The sequence below is a fragment of the Protopterus annectens genome, chromosome 2.part0 (assembly GCF_019279795.1).
Source record: "Protopterus annectens isolate FY-2018-M chromosome 2.part0, PAN1.0, whole genome shotgun sequence".
In the NCBI taxonomy this organism is placed as follows: Eukaryota; Metazoa; Chordata; order Ceratodontiformes; family Protopteridae; genus Protopterus; species Protopterus annectens.
In genome coordinates, this window is record NC_056728.1 from 911294128 (window position 1) to 911308333 (window position 14206).

Consider the following 14206-nt stretch of genomic DNA (forward strand, 5'->3'; position numbering starts at 1 on the left):
TGTCAGAACTGCCTTTGTGCAGACTACCATAGACAGGAAAATGCCTCTTCAACTTCATCATGACAGTATTGGATGTCAGATGAGGAAGTAGGTCAATCTTGAACCAATCTAAATAAGAGTCTACTAACACCAAGTAATGTTGATCATTCCATTCAAAAATATCTGTAGCTACTGTCGACCAAGGTAACTCAGGAATCTGGCTTTTTTGAAGTGGTTCTTTTTGCTGATGCGGTTTAGTACTGTTACAAACAGAACAAGCTGAAAGTTCTTTCTCATTGTCTTCTGACATAAAAGACCAAAATACTTGTCCTCTAGCCCTTTTTTTGGTAGAATCAGTTCCTGGGTGGCCATGATGCAATATTTTAAAATACTCTTGTTGCGATTGTGGAACAATCATTTTTGAACCTTTCATGAAGATACCATCTTCCATCAAAATTTCATCTCTGTAAGGAAAATACTACTGCACATCTGGTGGTAAACAAGATTGCTTTGACAGCCATCCTCAACTGATAAAGTGGTTGAGGTTCTGGAGAACTGGATGTGAATCTGTATAATTTCTAAGCTCATCAAGACATGTGGAAGAAAAATTTCTCACATGACTTCAAAATCAGGTTTCTCATTTTCATTCTATTCAGTGTTTCTTCTGGGTGATCTGGATAAACTATCAGAAAAATAAAGAAGAATGCCTTTTGTGTACACCAAGTGAAAACTGTACTTTTGCAACTTTAGCATCATGTGTTGCAATCCTGGAGGAGCTGTGTGCATAGGCTTTTTCAAAACAGTGACCGAAGACTGGAGGTCTGTCTCAATTTGAATAGGTCATCCATAAATATAAACATGGATCTTCGAACATGTTAACACAACTGTTAAGAGCTCTTTCTCTATCTGAGCATATTGCATCTTGGTTTGGGTTAGAGTTCTGGATGCATAAGCTACTGCTCTGCCCTCTTGAATAATGACTGCACCAAGATCAAATTTCGAAGCATCACAAGAAAGAGTTACAGGTTTGTGAACATCATAATATCTTAAAGTGGATGGACTAGAAATTCTCTATTTCAGGACATCAAATGCTCTCTAGTGTTGTCCAAACCAGGACCAAGTTACATCTTTGCATGTCAGCTCTCTTAGCGGTGCTGAAAGTTCACTCAAATCTGGAATGAACTTGCCCAAATAGTTGACTATGCCAAGAAAACGTTGCAAGGAGGTCACTTCATCTGGAGCTGGCATCTCAAGAATTGCAGTTTGCTTGGAAGGATCTGGTCGTAAGCCTGAACTGGGAAACAAATGACCCACATAAGTAACTTCCTGTAGCCTGAACTTACATTTCTGAGGATTCAACTTAAGATTCACTTCATGAGCATGTTCCAGAACTTTCCTGAGCTTTCTATTGTGTTTGAGTTCACCATTGCCTCCTACAAGAATATCATCTACCATAATAGGACATGGATAGCCAGAAAAAATTGCTACATTGCACATTGAAAGACTTCATTGGCAGAATTTATTCCAAATGGCATTCTCAAAAATCTGTACCTTCCAAATAGTGTACTGAAAGTGGTTAGCAATGAAGATTTTTTGGTCAATTAGCCAAAATGAACTTTTTGCATCTAAGACATAAAAACAAAAAAAAAAAAACAGTGGCATTTGGCATAAGAGCAGTAACTTCCTCAACTGTACACATTGGATGATGGGTGGTTTTAGTGCTTTTTTCAAATCTCTTGGATCAATACATATTCTAATATCATCTGAGCTTTTCTTATGACCTACCACCATGGAGGATACCCATTCAGTTGGTTCTTCTACTGGACAAATTACACCTAGGTGCAGTATTTTGTCTAGCTCAGCATTGACTCTGCCTTGCATGGCTCTTGGAACTTTCTGTGCTAGTCTGATTACTGGGATTACCCTGAAGTTGTGGTCTAACTTCATGGAGTACACAACTGGAAGTTTGCCCAACTTGTCTTCAAAAAGATCAGCATAATCAGAAAAAATAGTTTCTGCGAAATTCTCATTGTTACATGTGCTTACATGGTGGACCTCTGCGTTAAATAGATTCATAGGGGCATAGGTGTGTACTAGGCTAATGTCCCTGGGGCCTTTACAAGCCTAGCCATAGGATTACCCTGGCATAGTGCTACCCGACCTTAGCTCCCAGTGCCTCTGTCGAGTAAAGCCATTGGAGTTATCCCGGGGTGAATTTTCTGTTTCCCATCCACTCATCAAGATTTCACTTGAAGAGGGTCAGAGAGGTGCTCTGCTTGACATGTATGGGAAGTCTGTTCCATAGTATGGGCTATGAACATATCTGGGTTATGAACCTGTCCCTCCTGCATGTTCTGTTAATTGTGGTAATAAGGTTGAGGTCTCTGGAGTGTGTGGTGCAGAGGGATTGGGATTTCTTTAGATGCAGCATTTCTAACAGAGCTGGGTCAGACATGACTTTGTAAGTCAAACAGTGATCGCCTCTAAGTAGGTAATATGATACAGAGAATAGTTGGAGTTTTTTGAGTCTGTCCATACAGGACAAGTGTTTAACGCCTAGGATCCTCTTTGTGAGGTACTTTTGCACCCTCTCCAGTTGTTGCAGGTGTCTAGTGAGGTAAATGCTAAATGGGACATTGTACTCAATGATTGGCCTAATGAGGGAAGAGTAGAGGGAGACAATGACCTCTTTCTTCCTGGATGTAAAACCCTTGGTAATGAGATGTGCCATTTAGAAGGACTTTCTGACCACAGTGGCAATGTGGTGATCAAAAGAGAGGTTGCTGTCAACCTGTGTTCCCAGAGCTCTTATAATGCCTTCTGTATTCACTGGACTACCATCAATGTGGTAATTCATGGGAACCAGGTTTTTCCCAAAGGGGATGACGACATATTTTTTGGTACTAAGCTTAAGACCATGGTTCTGACACCAGTCGTTGGTCTCAGTAAGGCCATTTTGTAGGATGTCAGCATCACTTCCAACAGGGAAGTAAATATTGTGGGAAGAAATAGCCAGGGAATTGTTATGGCTAGGCTTGTATAGGCCCTACGGCCAATAGCCTAGTACCAACATATGAACTTGGGGGAGTTAATAACAACTCCCAGCTTGCAATCATCTGTGAACTTTGTCAGCCAGAGTCCTTTTGTGTTGGCCTGGACTTAGAAGAAGTAGATATCAAACACGAGAGTACCCAGGACCAAACCCTGTGGGACTCCACTCATGACTAGTTGGCTGTCTGACTTGCAGTCAGCTACTTTCACACTCTGGGTTCTATCTGTGAGCCAGTTTGCTACCCATCTAGTGATATAGGGGTTGATGCCAAGCTCAGTGAGTTTTCCTATGATTTCTGAGTGATGAATGGTATCAAAAGCCTTGGCCAGATCAAGGTAGGCTGTATGAACCACCTTGCCTTCATCCACAGCTCTGGTGACTGACTCAAAGAAGTCAACCAAGTTGAGCAGGCATGAACTACCCTTTACAAAACCAAAATGTGTGGGATCCAGTGTTTGGAGATTCCCTTTATCCTTGTTTATTAGGTCCATGATGATGCTTTCTACAGCTTTGCATATCTGACTTGTCAGGATAATGGGGTGATAGTTCCCAGCATCTGTAGTCGCTCCTCCTTTGTGGAGAGGGTTGACTGTAGTAGTGCGCCATTTGGTAGGGACAAAACCTGAGGTGAGGCTGTGATTGAACAGGGCACACAGGTGAGGTGCCAGTTCACTCTGTAGTTCATGTAGAACACAAACAGGGATATTGTCAGGTCCCATAGAAGCTGTATTCTTGGACTTGGACAGTTCTGTTTTAACCTGTGCAGCAGTAATACTGGGTGCCTGTCAATTTATTGGTACTGTGATTGGTCCTGGGGGGGGGGGGTAAAGCTGGCACTGAATATGTCAGCCAGTATACTGGCAATATCTGTTGGCTTGGTATAGGAGGTACCATTGTGCAGTAGCTCAGAACAAATCTGGGTATTGCTGTGGGGATTTTGTACGTAACTATAGAAGGCTTTGTGGTTGTCTTTACTATCTGCTGCAATTTTGTTTTCATAGCTAGCTTTAGAGGATTTGATGAGGGATCACAACTTTTTCTTGAGGCTGATAGGGGAGTTTTTCCAGTCATGGGACTTCACCTTATTCTGCATCAGTTTCCTTCTTATGTTGTAAAGTTTGTTTATGGCAGGGGACCACCAGATTGGCTTCCTTTTTTTGGAGGAGAGTGTCTTGGTTCTATTGGGTATGGCAAGATCCAAGCATTTGTGTACGTGTTCGTACAATGTATTGTTGTATGATTCTGCAGTCACGCAACTATTCTCCATTTGCATGGGTGCTGTGAAGTTAACCACCTCTGTTTTTAGGAGCCCAGAGTTAGCTTTGGAGAAGTTTTTCATGGTAGTTACCTTTGCGGGGGGTGGGGGGTGGACTCCAGGAAACACTGGGCAAGTGTACTGGTACATGAGTAGTTCACCCAGTTAATGGAGAAGGTAGCTGAAGTTGCCTAGTAAGAGAGTGTTAGGTTGGACCCTAATATTCTCCAGGGTGCTTAGGAACATGGAGTGCGAATCTTGGGACATGGTTGGGGACCTATAGCAGACTATGACCTGAATCGCTGTCTTACCCAACCGTTAGCTGCACCTGAAGTATCTCTGATGCGTTATGTTGTGCTACCAGTCTGGAAGTGTGTGCATCTTTTATGAATATGGAAACACCACCGCCTTTGGAGCTTCGGTCCAAGTTCTGGAGCCAAAAGATGTGGAATGCGTTATAGCCTGGTAGTGCAGGGGTGCTTTCTGCTGCCTTAAACCAGGTCTCTGTTACAGCACAAATGTCGATGTTCTCCATTTTAAGGAGTGCTTTGAGTGAGTGTATTTTGAGATTTAGACTTCTAGCTTTGAGCAGCATGACCCTCAGATTGCATTTGTTTGTAGCTGTTACGGTGGTAATTTGGTCTTTGGAACACCATCTAAAAAAGGCACTAAAGTGGTTGCAAGAGGCTTGGCCAGTATCCGGAAGCCCAGGGGTGACAGATGCAGGTCATCTCTGGCAAAGCATCAAGGTCTGTCAATCATGTCATCCCAGGCAGACAGATGCTGGATCCCCTTAGAATGACACCAGAAACTTAGCCAATTGTTGAAATCAATAATTTTCTGCTTGTACTGTGGTATCATTCTGGGTGATGGTAGGATGCTGCACAGAGCTGGGGTCATACCCACCTGGGCTACATTATCCAAGAGCTCCTCCATGTCTCTTTTCATGTAGTCCAGGCATTTATATGTCAGGTCATTCACACCCACATGCACAATGACAGAGTCATATTTGTACCTGTTGTTGAAGAAGCAGCCCCATGTTCAAACTGTGTCTGAGGCCTAACAATGACTGCATGGACGCCTTAACTATGTAAAACCGCAACCTATTCCCAGCAGAGTAACATGAAAGTACTACAGAGCCTCTGGTTTGGATTTTTTCACCATCAGATGCAACAAGCTTTGTACACGTTTGCCAGATCAAACTTCTCACTGGCTTTTACTTTGGGAAACATTTCTGTTGACATAACTTTGCACTTTGAACCACTATCAACTTTGAGCTACACAGGTCTCCCATTAATCAGAACACTACAAAATGTTTTATTCTTTGCCCACAAATCTAATGCATTGACTGTTTCACCAAGTGCTGACACACCATCACACCATCAACATAAAAAGTAGGGTTACAACTTTCTAGTTCATCAACTCGCCTCTTTAAATGCTCTCTTTTAATAAAATAATATGCCCCTTTTGGTTTACAGTGCCTTTTGAAATGATTCCACTTTTTACATGGGTGGCACTGCTGACCAAAAGCTAAGAACTTCTCTTGTTTAGGCTCATGGCTACCTTCACAATTATAACAGCTAACTATGATGCCTCTCACAGGTTTTGCTGACTCACCCCTCTGCCTTACCGAGTGTGCCTTGTGTTTTACTAAAACTGCTCTGGATTTTGCTAGGGAGGCCCAGGTTGTGGCCGTGCCCGTAGGCCTGTATCTTTTATCCTTGTGCTGCCTACTCTCAACATTAGCACTGGAAGGCACTGCAAGCATGCTTTTCTCACTTGTAAGCATACTTGTGCGCTTTTCTGTAAACTCATATATCTGACAAATCTCTATGGCCTTATTTAAAGTTAAATCACTGTCTTGAAGCAACATCTTTCTCACTGCATCATCTTTAATACCACACACAAGCTTGTCTTTCATCTACTCATCTCTTAAATCAGTAATTCTTCAGAGTTTTGCCTTGTTTCTCAAGTCAGTTATATATGCTGCAAATGTTTCACTAGACTTTTGATCTCTTGTGTAAAATATTTGCCTATAAATTGTAATATTCATTTGGGGGTTACATACACATTTCTCTAAATTTACATTTTAAGCACTCAGAGTCTTCCTGCGTTTCAATGATCTACCCTCTCCCCTGCATACACAGCTCAGGCATACATAAATGAACATTTCCTTTCAACGGCTTCTGAACCATCTAAATTAAGCAGTATAAAAGGCCTCTGTACATGTCTCTTTGTCAGAAAAAGCAGCTTGTATGAAAATATCCTACTCTTGCTCAAACACTCTCCAGTTTTCAGCAACATTATTATCAAATACAAGTGGACCAGGTCTGCAAAATCCTTCTGCCATGCCCAAAAAATGCTTTTGTAATTATGTATAAATGTACACACATACCAGGGAGTAAAAAAATATTCACTGCACAGCAGTCTCTTTGAAATTACCGTACTTTGTAAAACAACTGTACTGTAATATTGCGTACACTTGTGAATACTTTGCACCTCGGATATCTTGAATAGCTTTAGTTAATATGAAAAAGAAGCACATATTGAAAAAATACAAAGATTTTCCCTTTTTATACATTTTATGCAACTTGGAAGTTATTTCAAGCACCTTTGTAAGCATTTTGAGTACTTTTATGAATATATCATAGTTTTGAACATTTTGTTTAATTAAAAAGTCATTTTGAATGTTATGAATGCTTCTTTTTATATTTAAGTAAAAAAAAAAACATTTAAATGAGTTTTAGTACCTGGATTTGTCTTGCTGACCTGTTTGTGACTCGTTTGAGCCTCAGATGATTCACTTCTGTATATTCCTCCCATTGTGGCTACATGCCTCATGGTCTTGAAGAAGTTTCACTTTGGATCCCATTCTGATACCATGTCTCTCATCTTGTATATTCAAATAAGACGATGAGGCAGGTTGTTCAATTAAGTAGTTTATTACACGCAAACACATCAGGATGGATGACTGGAACATTAAACTTACATGAGCTAACTAACTGACTGGGCGCTACACACATACATGTTTTCACTCTGGTTGCTCACTCAAAATGGCACTGTTGTTTGCAGTTTGCATGTGCTCAGTACTTATATGCATGTGCCCATGGACTGGGATGGCTCTTAAAGGTGTACACACACACACACACACACACACACACACACACACACACACACACACACACACACACAGATCTACAGTATAGGAACCAGAAGTCAGATGACCAGATGTATGTGATGTCATTCTGTACTCCAGGACTGAAATGATGTTGTAATACTAGATGAGGCAAAACCTGATAAAGAAAGAAGGACCACTCACCTACTTCATCTTGCCTTGCTTTAGTAAGTAACCAGAGAATATTAATTCTTTGGATTAGTCGGGAAAATATAGTGAAATTAGTTAAGTACAGTTTTTCTGTATCTTTGTGACGCTATTCATCTGTGCTACTTTAATATTTCCTGTGATTGAAACTCTGGTATTTATTGTAAATAGATATTCAGTATTTTCATGTTCTTTTATTATTTATTAATAAATATATATAAACCTTTGAGAGTAGTTATATCTATTTGGCGACACTGTGGCCACTCCTAAAAGCCTTGCTGCATTGTCAAACACTACCATTTGTATTAATATTAATTTCACCCAGTATAATTGGGTACCTTTGTAAGAGCCTTAGAGTAGCTGGCTTTGGAGTGTCCTGGTGGCAGTAACTACCTTATAGTCTGGGCAGAGAGACATAGCTAGTAACTCTGTGCCACCTTTTTCCAGGTGTATGTGTGTGTGTGTGTGTGTGTGTGTGTGTGTGTGTGTGTCTAAGAAAAGCAAACCTCAAAAAGTATGTGCGTCAGCTGCTTGTAGCAAGGACATAGAGCACTGGTTTCACACAGAAAGTGGTGGGGAACTTGGCTTGGACACTTGGCTGAGGACTCAATTCTATAGCTGTGCCGGTGGGGAGTCTTGCTGGGGGCATGGAGAAAGAGAGAGACAGGGAAACACAGACCCCTGGACTGAGTGTGTGTTCATTAAGATCTGTGAATGAGCTTCATGCTCTAAGAGAGTCTGATTCCAACAGTCTTCACCTGCATACTCTGTGAGTTTGAGTAAGCCGTTTAACCAGACCAAAGTTCTTGAGTCTACTTTGAGATTAGATCCTTGTGAATAGTATTGCTTCTCCTCCTGCTTTTATACATACCTTTGTATAATATCTAGTTTACTGTGCAGCAGCTGAAGGATGCTTATATACATACCAGAACAGCAGCAGCATCATGCAATGGGCCGTCAGTATGCACACTTTCGATGTCATCCTCAATGCTGTAATCCCACACCAGACCAAGGTCAATGAAGGTCCTAGACTTGATTTCTTCTCCTTTTCCATTCAATATATAATGTCCTGTAGCTTGACTCTTGATTGCTATAAGAAAATGGTATGGAAAGAAATGAATGCTTTTGTTATTTTCAACACAATTCTATAAAAATTCCCTTTCTTATGCTTCAACCATTTGTGGAGTACATTATAAGCACAATGTGTCATCTGAAGAAATATAATGGATATTTTATGACTGATTATTAATATTATGGTATATGACTAATTTGTCCACACTTATCTAGGAGCAAAATAAGGAGAGTAAGTGGATTAGTTTTGAACGTTTCAGAAGAATCACAGTAAAGGGCATTTAAATTCTTCAAGATCAGTTTGTAGCAAAATGATATTTCTCTCTACAACAGGGAACAGTAACCCTGAAGATGATCACAATTAGCAGACATACACTGTGCACAATTCCTTTGACAAGGAGAGGACAAAGCTCTCCACACAGAAAGAGAGTTTTAAAATTCCCACAAATGAACATGTATCTGAATTTTCAGTATCTTATAGTCCCAATTGGGAACTGGATTCTGACTGAACTTCTTAAGAAAGCAGTTAACATACTTAGCTTAAGCCAACATGGAACTCATGTCAATAATTCATAACGAGAGTCAGCAAAACTGCATTATAGTTAATATTCAGATTAATGCTACAAAACATTACTAAGGTCCTTATTATTAACTGCCAGATCAAAAAATGCAAGTTTTAAACAGACTAAGAAAGGACTTTAGTCCATACACAGAGTTTCACACAATGCCAAGATCTTTCAAAGTTTTGCAAGGTTTAAATTTATTGACTTGTGTTTTTGGCTCCTCTGATCCTTCAATCATAACCAAAGCATTCATAATATAATACCAAATGCCTCAGTTGCTCTACTGCCCATTTATTTTAGTAAGGGGTGAACAATGAGCAACAGGAGTGCTGTCACCATCTGTTAGTGGAATGGGGTGATTGTTGTTTTAAGCCACTGTCGTTCCTGCAGCAAATGTGTAGGAAGGTATGAGGTCTCTGGTCTTCATTGAGGATTCTACTATGAAAAGTGTATCCTGGACATGCGCACCCTTAACATCTCCTCTGAGAGAAGTAAGCAGATATTGCCTACTAATCACTCCTCACTGTTCCCTGTACCAGCTCTTTCATGACCAGGATTGTAGTCGGGGCTTTATCCTTTTATGTTCATAGTCACTTATCCCAGTCACAAAGTACACCATCAAGCCACTACTTCATAACGACAACATAATGACAACTTGATGAGAGGTAGAGTATTCTGCCTTTTAAAATGGACCAAAAGTATTAAATTCTGATGAGTTGATACCAGCCACAACCATGTCCTTATAGCAGAACAAACCCACAGCTGGAACTACTTCCAAACACCTAAGGCTAATAAAAGCAAAAATTTCAGCCAGCAACCTGATAAAAAGTCATCAGTCTTGGTTACTGTAATATCAAAAGTTTTAACACAGAACACTGGTAACTTCACTCTATTTATTGCAGTCAACTGCATTTGCCTGTTTCTTTTGATGTTCACTTGCATACAGAAGCCAAACTGTTAGCTTGAAAGTGAAAGCTGTATTTGATAACTGGGTAAAAAACAGTACTATACCTTCACCAAAGTCTTCTCTGGTAAATTGCTTAGACTCATGCAAACACTGAGGAAAACAAAAATCTATATGAAAGCTGCTAAATAGGTTCATAGGTAGGTACTCGGCTATTAGCCCTAGGGCCTATATAAGCCTAGCCAAAAAGGTAGCCTGGCTTTCGCCACCGAAGAAAATAATTTTTCTGTGCCCCTGTCAAGCAGAGCCACAGAAGTGATCCCTAGGGTGAATTTCTTATTTCCCATCCAATCATCAAGATTTTTCTTGAAGAGTGCTAATGAGGAACTCTGTTTGACATAGGTAGTTTGTTCCAGAGTATGGGAAGTCTCTGGGATAGGAATCTATCCCTCCAGCATGTTCTGTTTATTGTGGTGACAAGGTTTAGGTCCCAAGAGCATGTAGCTCGGAGGGATTGGGATTTCTTTAAGTGGAGCATGTCCAACAGCTCTGGGTTTGACATAGCTTTGACTGTTAGGCAGAGATCGCCTCTGAGTAGGTGATATGTGACAGAGTAAAGCTGGAGTTTTATGAGACGGTCTGTGTAGGGCATCTGTTTGAGGCCAGTAATCTCTATGTGAGGTATTTCTGTGGCCTTTCCAGTTGTTGTAGATGTCTTGTGAGGTACATATCAAAAGGGGCATTGTACTCTATAATGGGTCTAATGAGTGATGAGTAGAGTGGAACAATGACCTCTTTTTTTCTGGATGAGAAACCTTTTGTGATGAGGTGAGGCACGTAGAAGGATTTTCTGACCACTGTGGCAATGTGATTATCAAAGGAGAGACTACTGTCCACCTGTATCTCAAGGTCTCTTATCACACTTTTGGCATTAAGTAGACTACCACGTATGTGGTAGTTCATGGGTACAGTTTTTTTACCAAAGGGGATGACAATACACTTTTTGGCATTGAGCTTTAGGCCATGGCTTTGACGCCAGGCATCTGTCTCAGTGAGACCCTTTTGTAGTATGTCGACATCGTTAGGAGTTTTGATTATGGTTCCTAGTTTGCAGTCATCTGCAAACTTTGTTAGACAAAGAACTTCTGTGTTAGCCTGTACTTCAGAGAAATAGATACCAAACAGGAGAGGAACCCAGGACTGAACCCTGTGGTACTTCACTTGTCACTGGTATGAAGTCGAATTTGGAGTCTGCTACTTTCACAGTGTGGGTTCTTTCCGTGAGCCAGTTGGCAACCCATCTTGTGACATAGGGATTTATACCTAGTTTAGTAAGCTTATCTATAATTCCAGAGTGGGGAATGGTGTTGAAAGCCTTGGTGAAATCTAGATAAGCTGTGTGAACCACCTTACCCTCATCTATGGCTTTGGTGACTGCTTCAAAGAAGTCAATCAGGTTTAGGAGACATGATCTGCCTTGTACAAACCCAAACTGGGTAGGGTCCAGAGTCTGGAGATTACCAATGTCTTTATTTATGAGTTCCATGATGATATGTTCCATGACCTTGCAGACCAGGCTCTTCAGGCTAATGGGGCAGTAGTTCCCGGGGTCCGTCGTGGCTCCACCTTTGTGGGGTGGGATAACCATCGCAGTGCACCATTCAGTGGGCACAAAGCCTGAGGTGAGGCTATGTTTGAACATGGTACTTAGGTAGGGTGCCAGTTCATTCTGTAGTTCATGTAGAACGCAGCCTGGGATATTATCAGGTCCCATGGATGCTGTGTTCTTGGCTTTGGAGAGTGTGTTTTACCTGTGCAGCCGTGATTACCGGAACTTTGCATTCTTCCGGTATAGAGATGGGCCCTCTAGGGGGTGAGAGGGGGGTAAAGTTAGTACTGAACCTATCTGCCAGGATGTTGGCAATATCAGCTGGTTCTGTATATTTAGTGCCATTGTGTTGTAACTCAGAGCAGATCTGAGTGTTGCCATTGAGATTCTTGACATAGCTATAGAATGCTTTGTGGTTGTCTTTAGAGTCAGTGGCAATTTTGTTTTCGTAACTAGCTTTGGAGGATTTTATGAGGGATCTCGGCTTCTTACTGAGGTTGACCAGGGAGTTTCTCCAGTCATGGGATTTTACTCTTTTTTGCAACAGTTTCTTTCTTCTGTTGTAGAGTTTGTTTATGGCAGAGGACCACCAGATTGGCTTCTTTTTTTTTGGATGATAGCATCTTGGCTCTATTAGGGTTAGCATGATCCATGCACTCGTGTAAGTGCTTATAAAGTGCATTTGTGTAGGATTCAGCAGTCATACCTGTACTGTCCATCTGCATGGGTGTCATGAGGTTTGCCACATCTGTCTTAAGAAGTGTGAATTTGGCTTTGGAGAAGTCTTTTATGATGGTTTCCCAAATTGGGGGTGGGGGAGGGATGTGGATATATAGGGTGATTAGCTTGTAGTTGGATGTGACCAACGAGGAATTGACCTCTGGTGTGGAACACTGGTTGCCCATGTTGGTAATGACCAGGTCTAGGATACTGCTGCCCCTGGTGGGGGTGTGAATAATTTGATCCAAGGCATTGGAATTTATGAATAGCTATTTATGGAATTTATTTATTTAACTACCCGAATATAGACTGGGATCATTACTCAAGCCCCAACACTCTAGCCCAAAGGTTCCTAGAGTTCATAAACTCAAATGGCATGGAACAACTAGTCACCATCCCCACAAGAGGAGAAAACATACTAGATCTCATCATCACGAACATGGGGACACAATGTTTAGCACCAGAGGTGTACCCCTCACTGGTGAGATCAGATCATAGACTAATCTCACTGGAAGTCCACATCCCGCCCCCACCCCAGATAAAAAAGACCACAGTGAAAATCTTCTCAAAAGCCAACTTCACACTTCTTAAGACTGGTGAGGTTTCCTTTAAGGCCCCCGAGCCAGCGGAAACCATTACCCAAACAGATGAATCACTTACAAATGCCTTCTATCAGCACCTCCAGGACTGCATGGATCAGGCAATCCCAAACAAAACAAAGACTCTGCACCAAAGGCAAGCACCCAGTCTGGTGGACCCCAGCCATTAACAAGCTCTACAATAAAAGGAGAAAGCTACTACAAGATAGAGCAAAATCCTTAAAAGGGAAATCACCCTTGATCACTATAAGTAAAAAACTACGATCGATCATAAAATCATCCAAGGAAAATTTTGAAAGAAAAGTCGCTAAGGACTCAAAAGACAATCATAAGGCCTTTTTTAGCTATGTTAGAAACCTAGGAAGAAACTCCCAGATATGCTCAGAATTAGTTCAAAATGATGTAAAAATCACTGAACCAACAGACATTGCCAACATACTGGCTGACAGGTTCAGTGCAAATTCTCCCCCCCAAAAGGAGAGATATCTATCCCAGCGGATTGTAGCCTCCCACACATCTCAAATGCTCAGGTGAAAACTGCTCTCTCCAAGGCAAAAAACACAGCATCTATGGGACCAGATGGTGTCCCCGGTTGTGTGCTCCACGAACTCAATGAGGAATTAAACCCGCTGTTAGGGCAGCTGTTTAATCTTAGCCTCACCTCAGGATACTTACCCAAGGAGTGGCGTACGGCAACTGTGGTCCCACTTCACAAAGGCGGTGCCTCCACTGACCCTGGAAATTACCGCCCCATCAGCTTGACAAGCCTAGTCTGCAAAGCTATGGAGAGGATCATAACAGAACTCATAAATAAAGACATAGGGGACTTACAGACATTGGATCCAACCCAGTTTGGCTTTGTCAAGGGCAGATCATGCCTTTTAAACTTGGTTGATTTTTTTGAAACAGTCACCAAGGAGATTGATGAGGGCAGGGCAGTCCACACAGCTTACCTTGACCTTGCAAAAGCTTTCGACACAATACCCCACTCGGGTATCATAGAAAAACTCACCAACTTAAATGTAAACCCATACGTCACAAGATGGGTTGCATACTGGCTAAGTGACAGAACCCACAGGGTCAACTTAAATGTAAACCCATACGTCACAAGATGGGTTGCAAACTGGCTAAG

At 41.5% G+C, this 14206-nt stretch overlaps 1 protein-coding gene across 2 annotated transcripts in view; it reads right to left on the minus strand.

The window, feature by feature from the left end:
• ADAMTS3 (ADAM metallopeptidase with thrombospondin type 1 motif 3) overlaps nucleotides 1–14206 on the minus strand; it is a 3677303-nt gene that overhangs the window by 1395996 nt on the left and 2267101 nt on the right. For both annotated transcript variants that reach the window (XM_044061162.1, XM_044061161.1), the window contains one exon: nucleotides 8535–8698. In XM_044061162.1, coding sequence (XP_043917097.1) covers nucleotides 8535–8698 — 164 coding nt within the window. The remainder of the gene's footprint in view (nucleotides 1–8534; nucleotides 8699–14206) is intronic.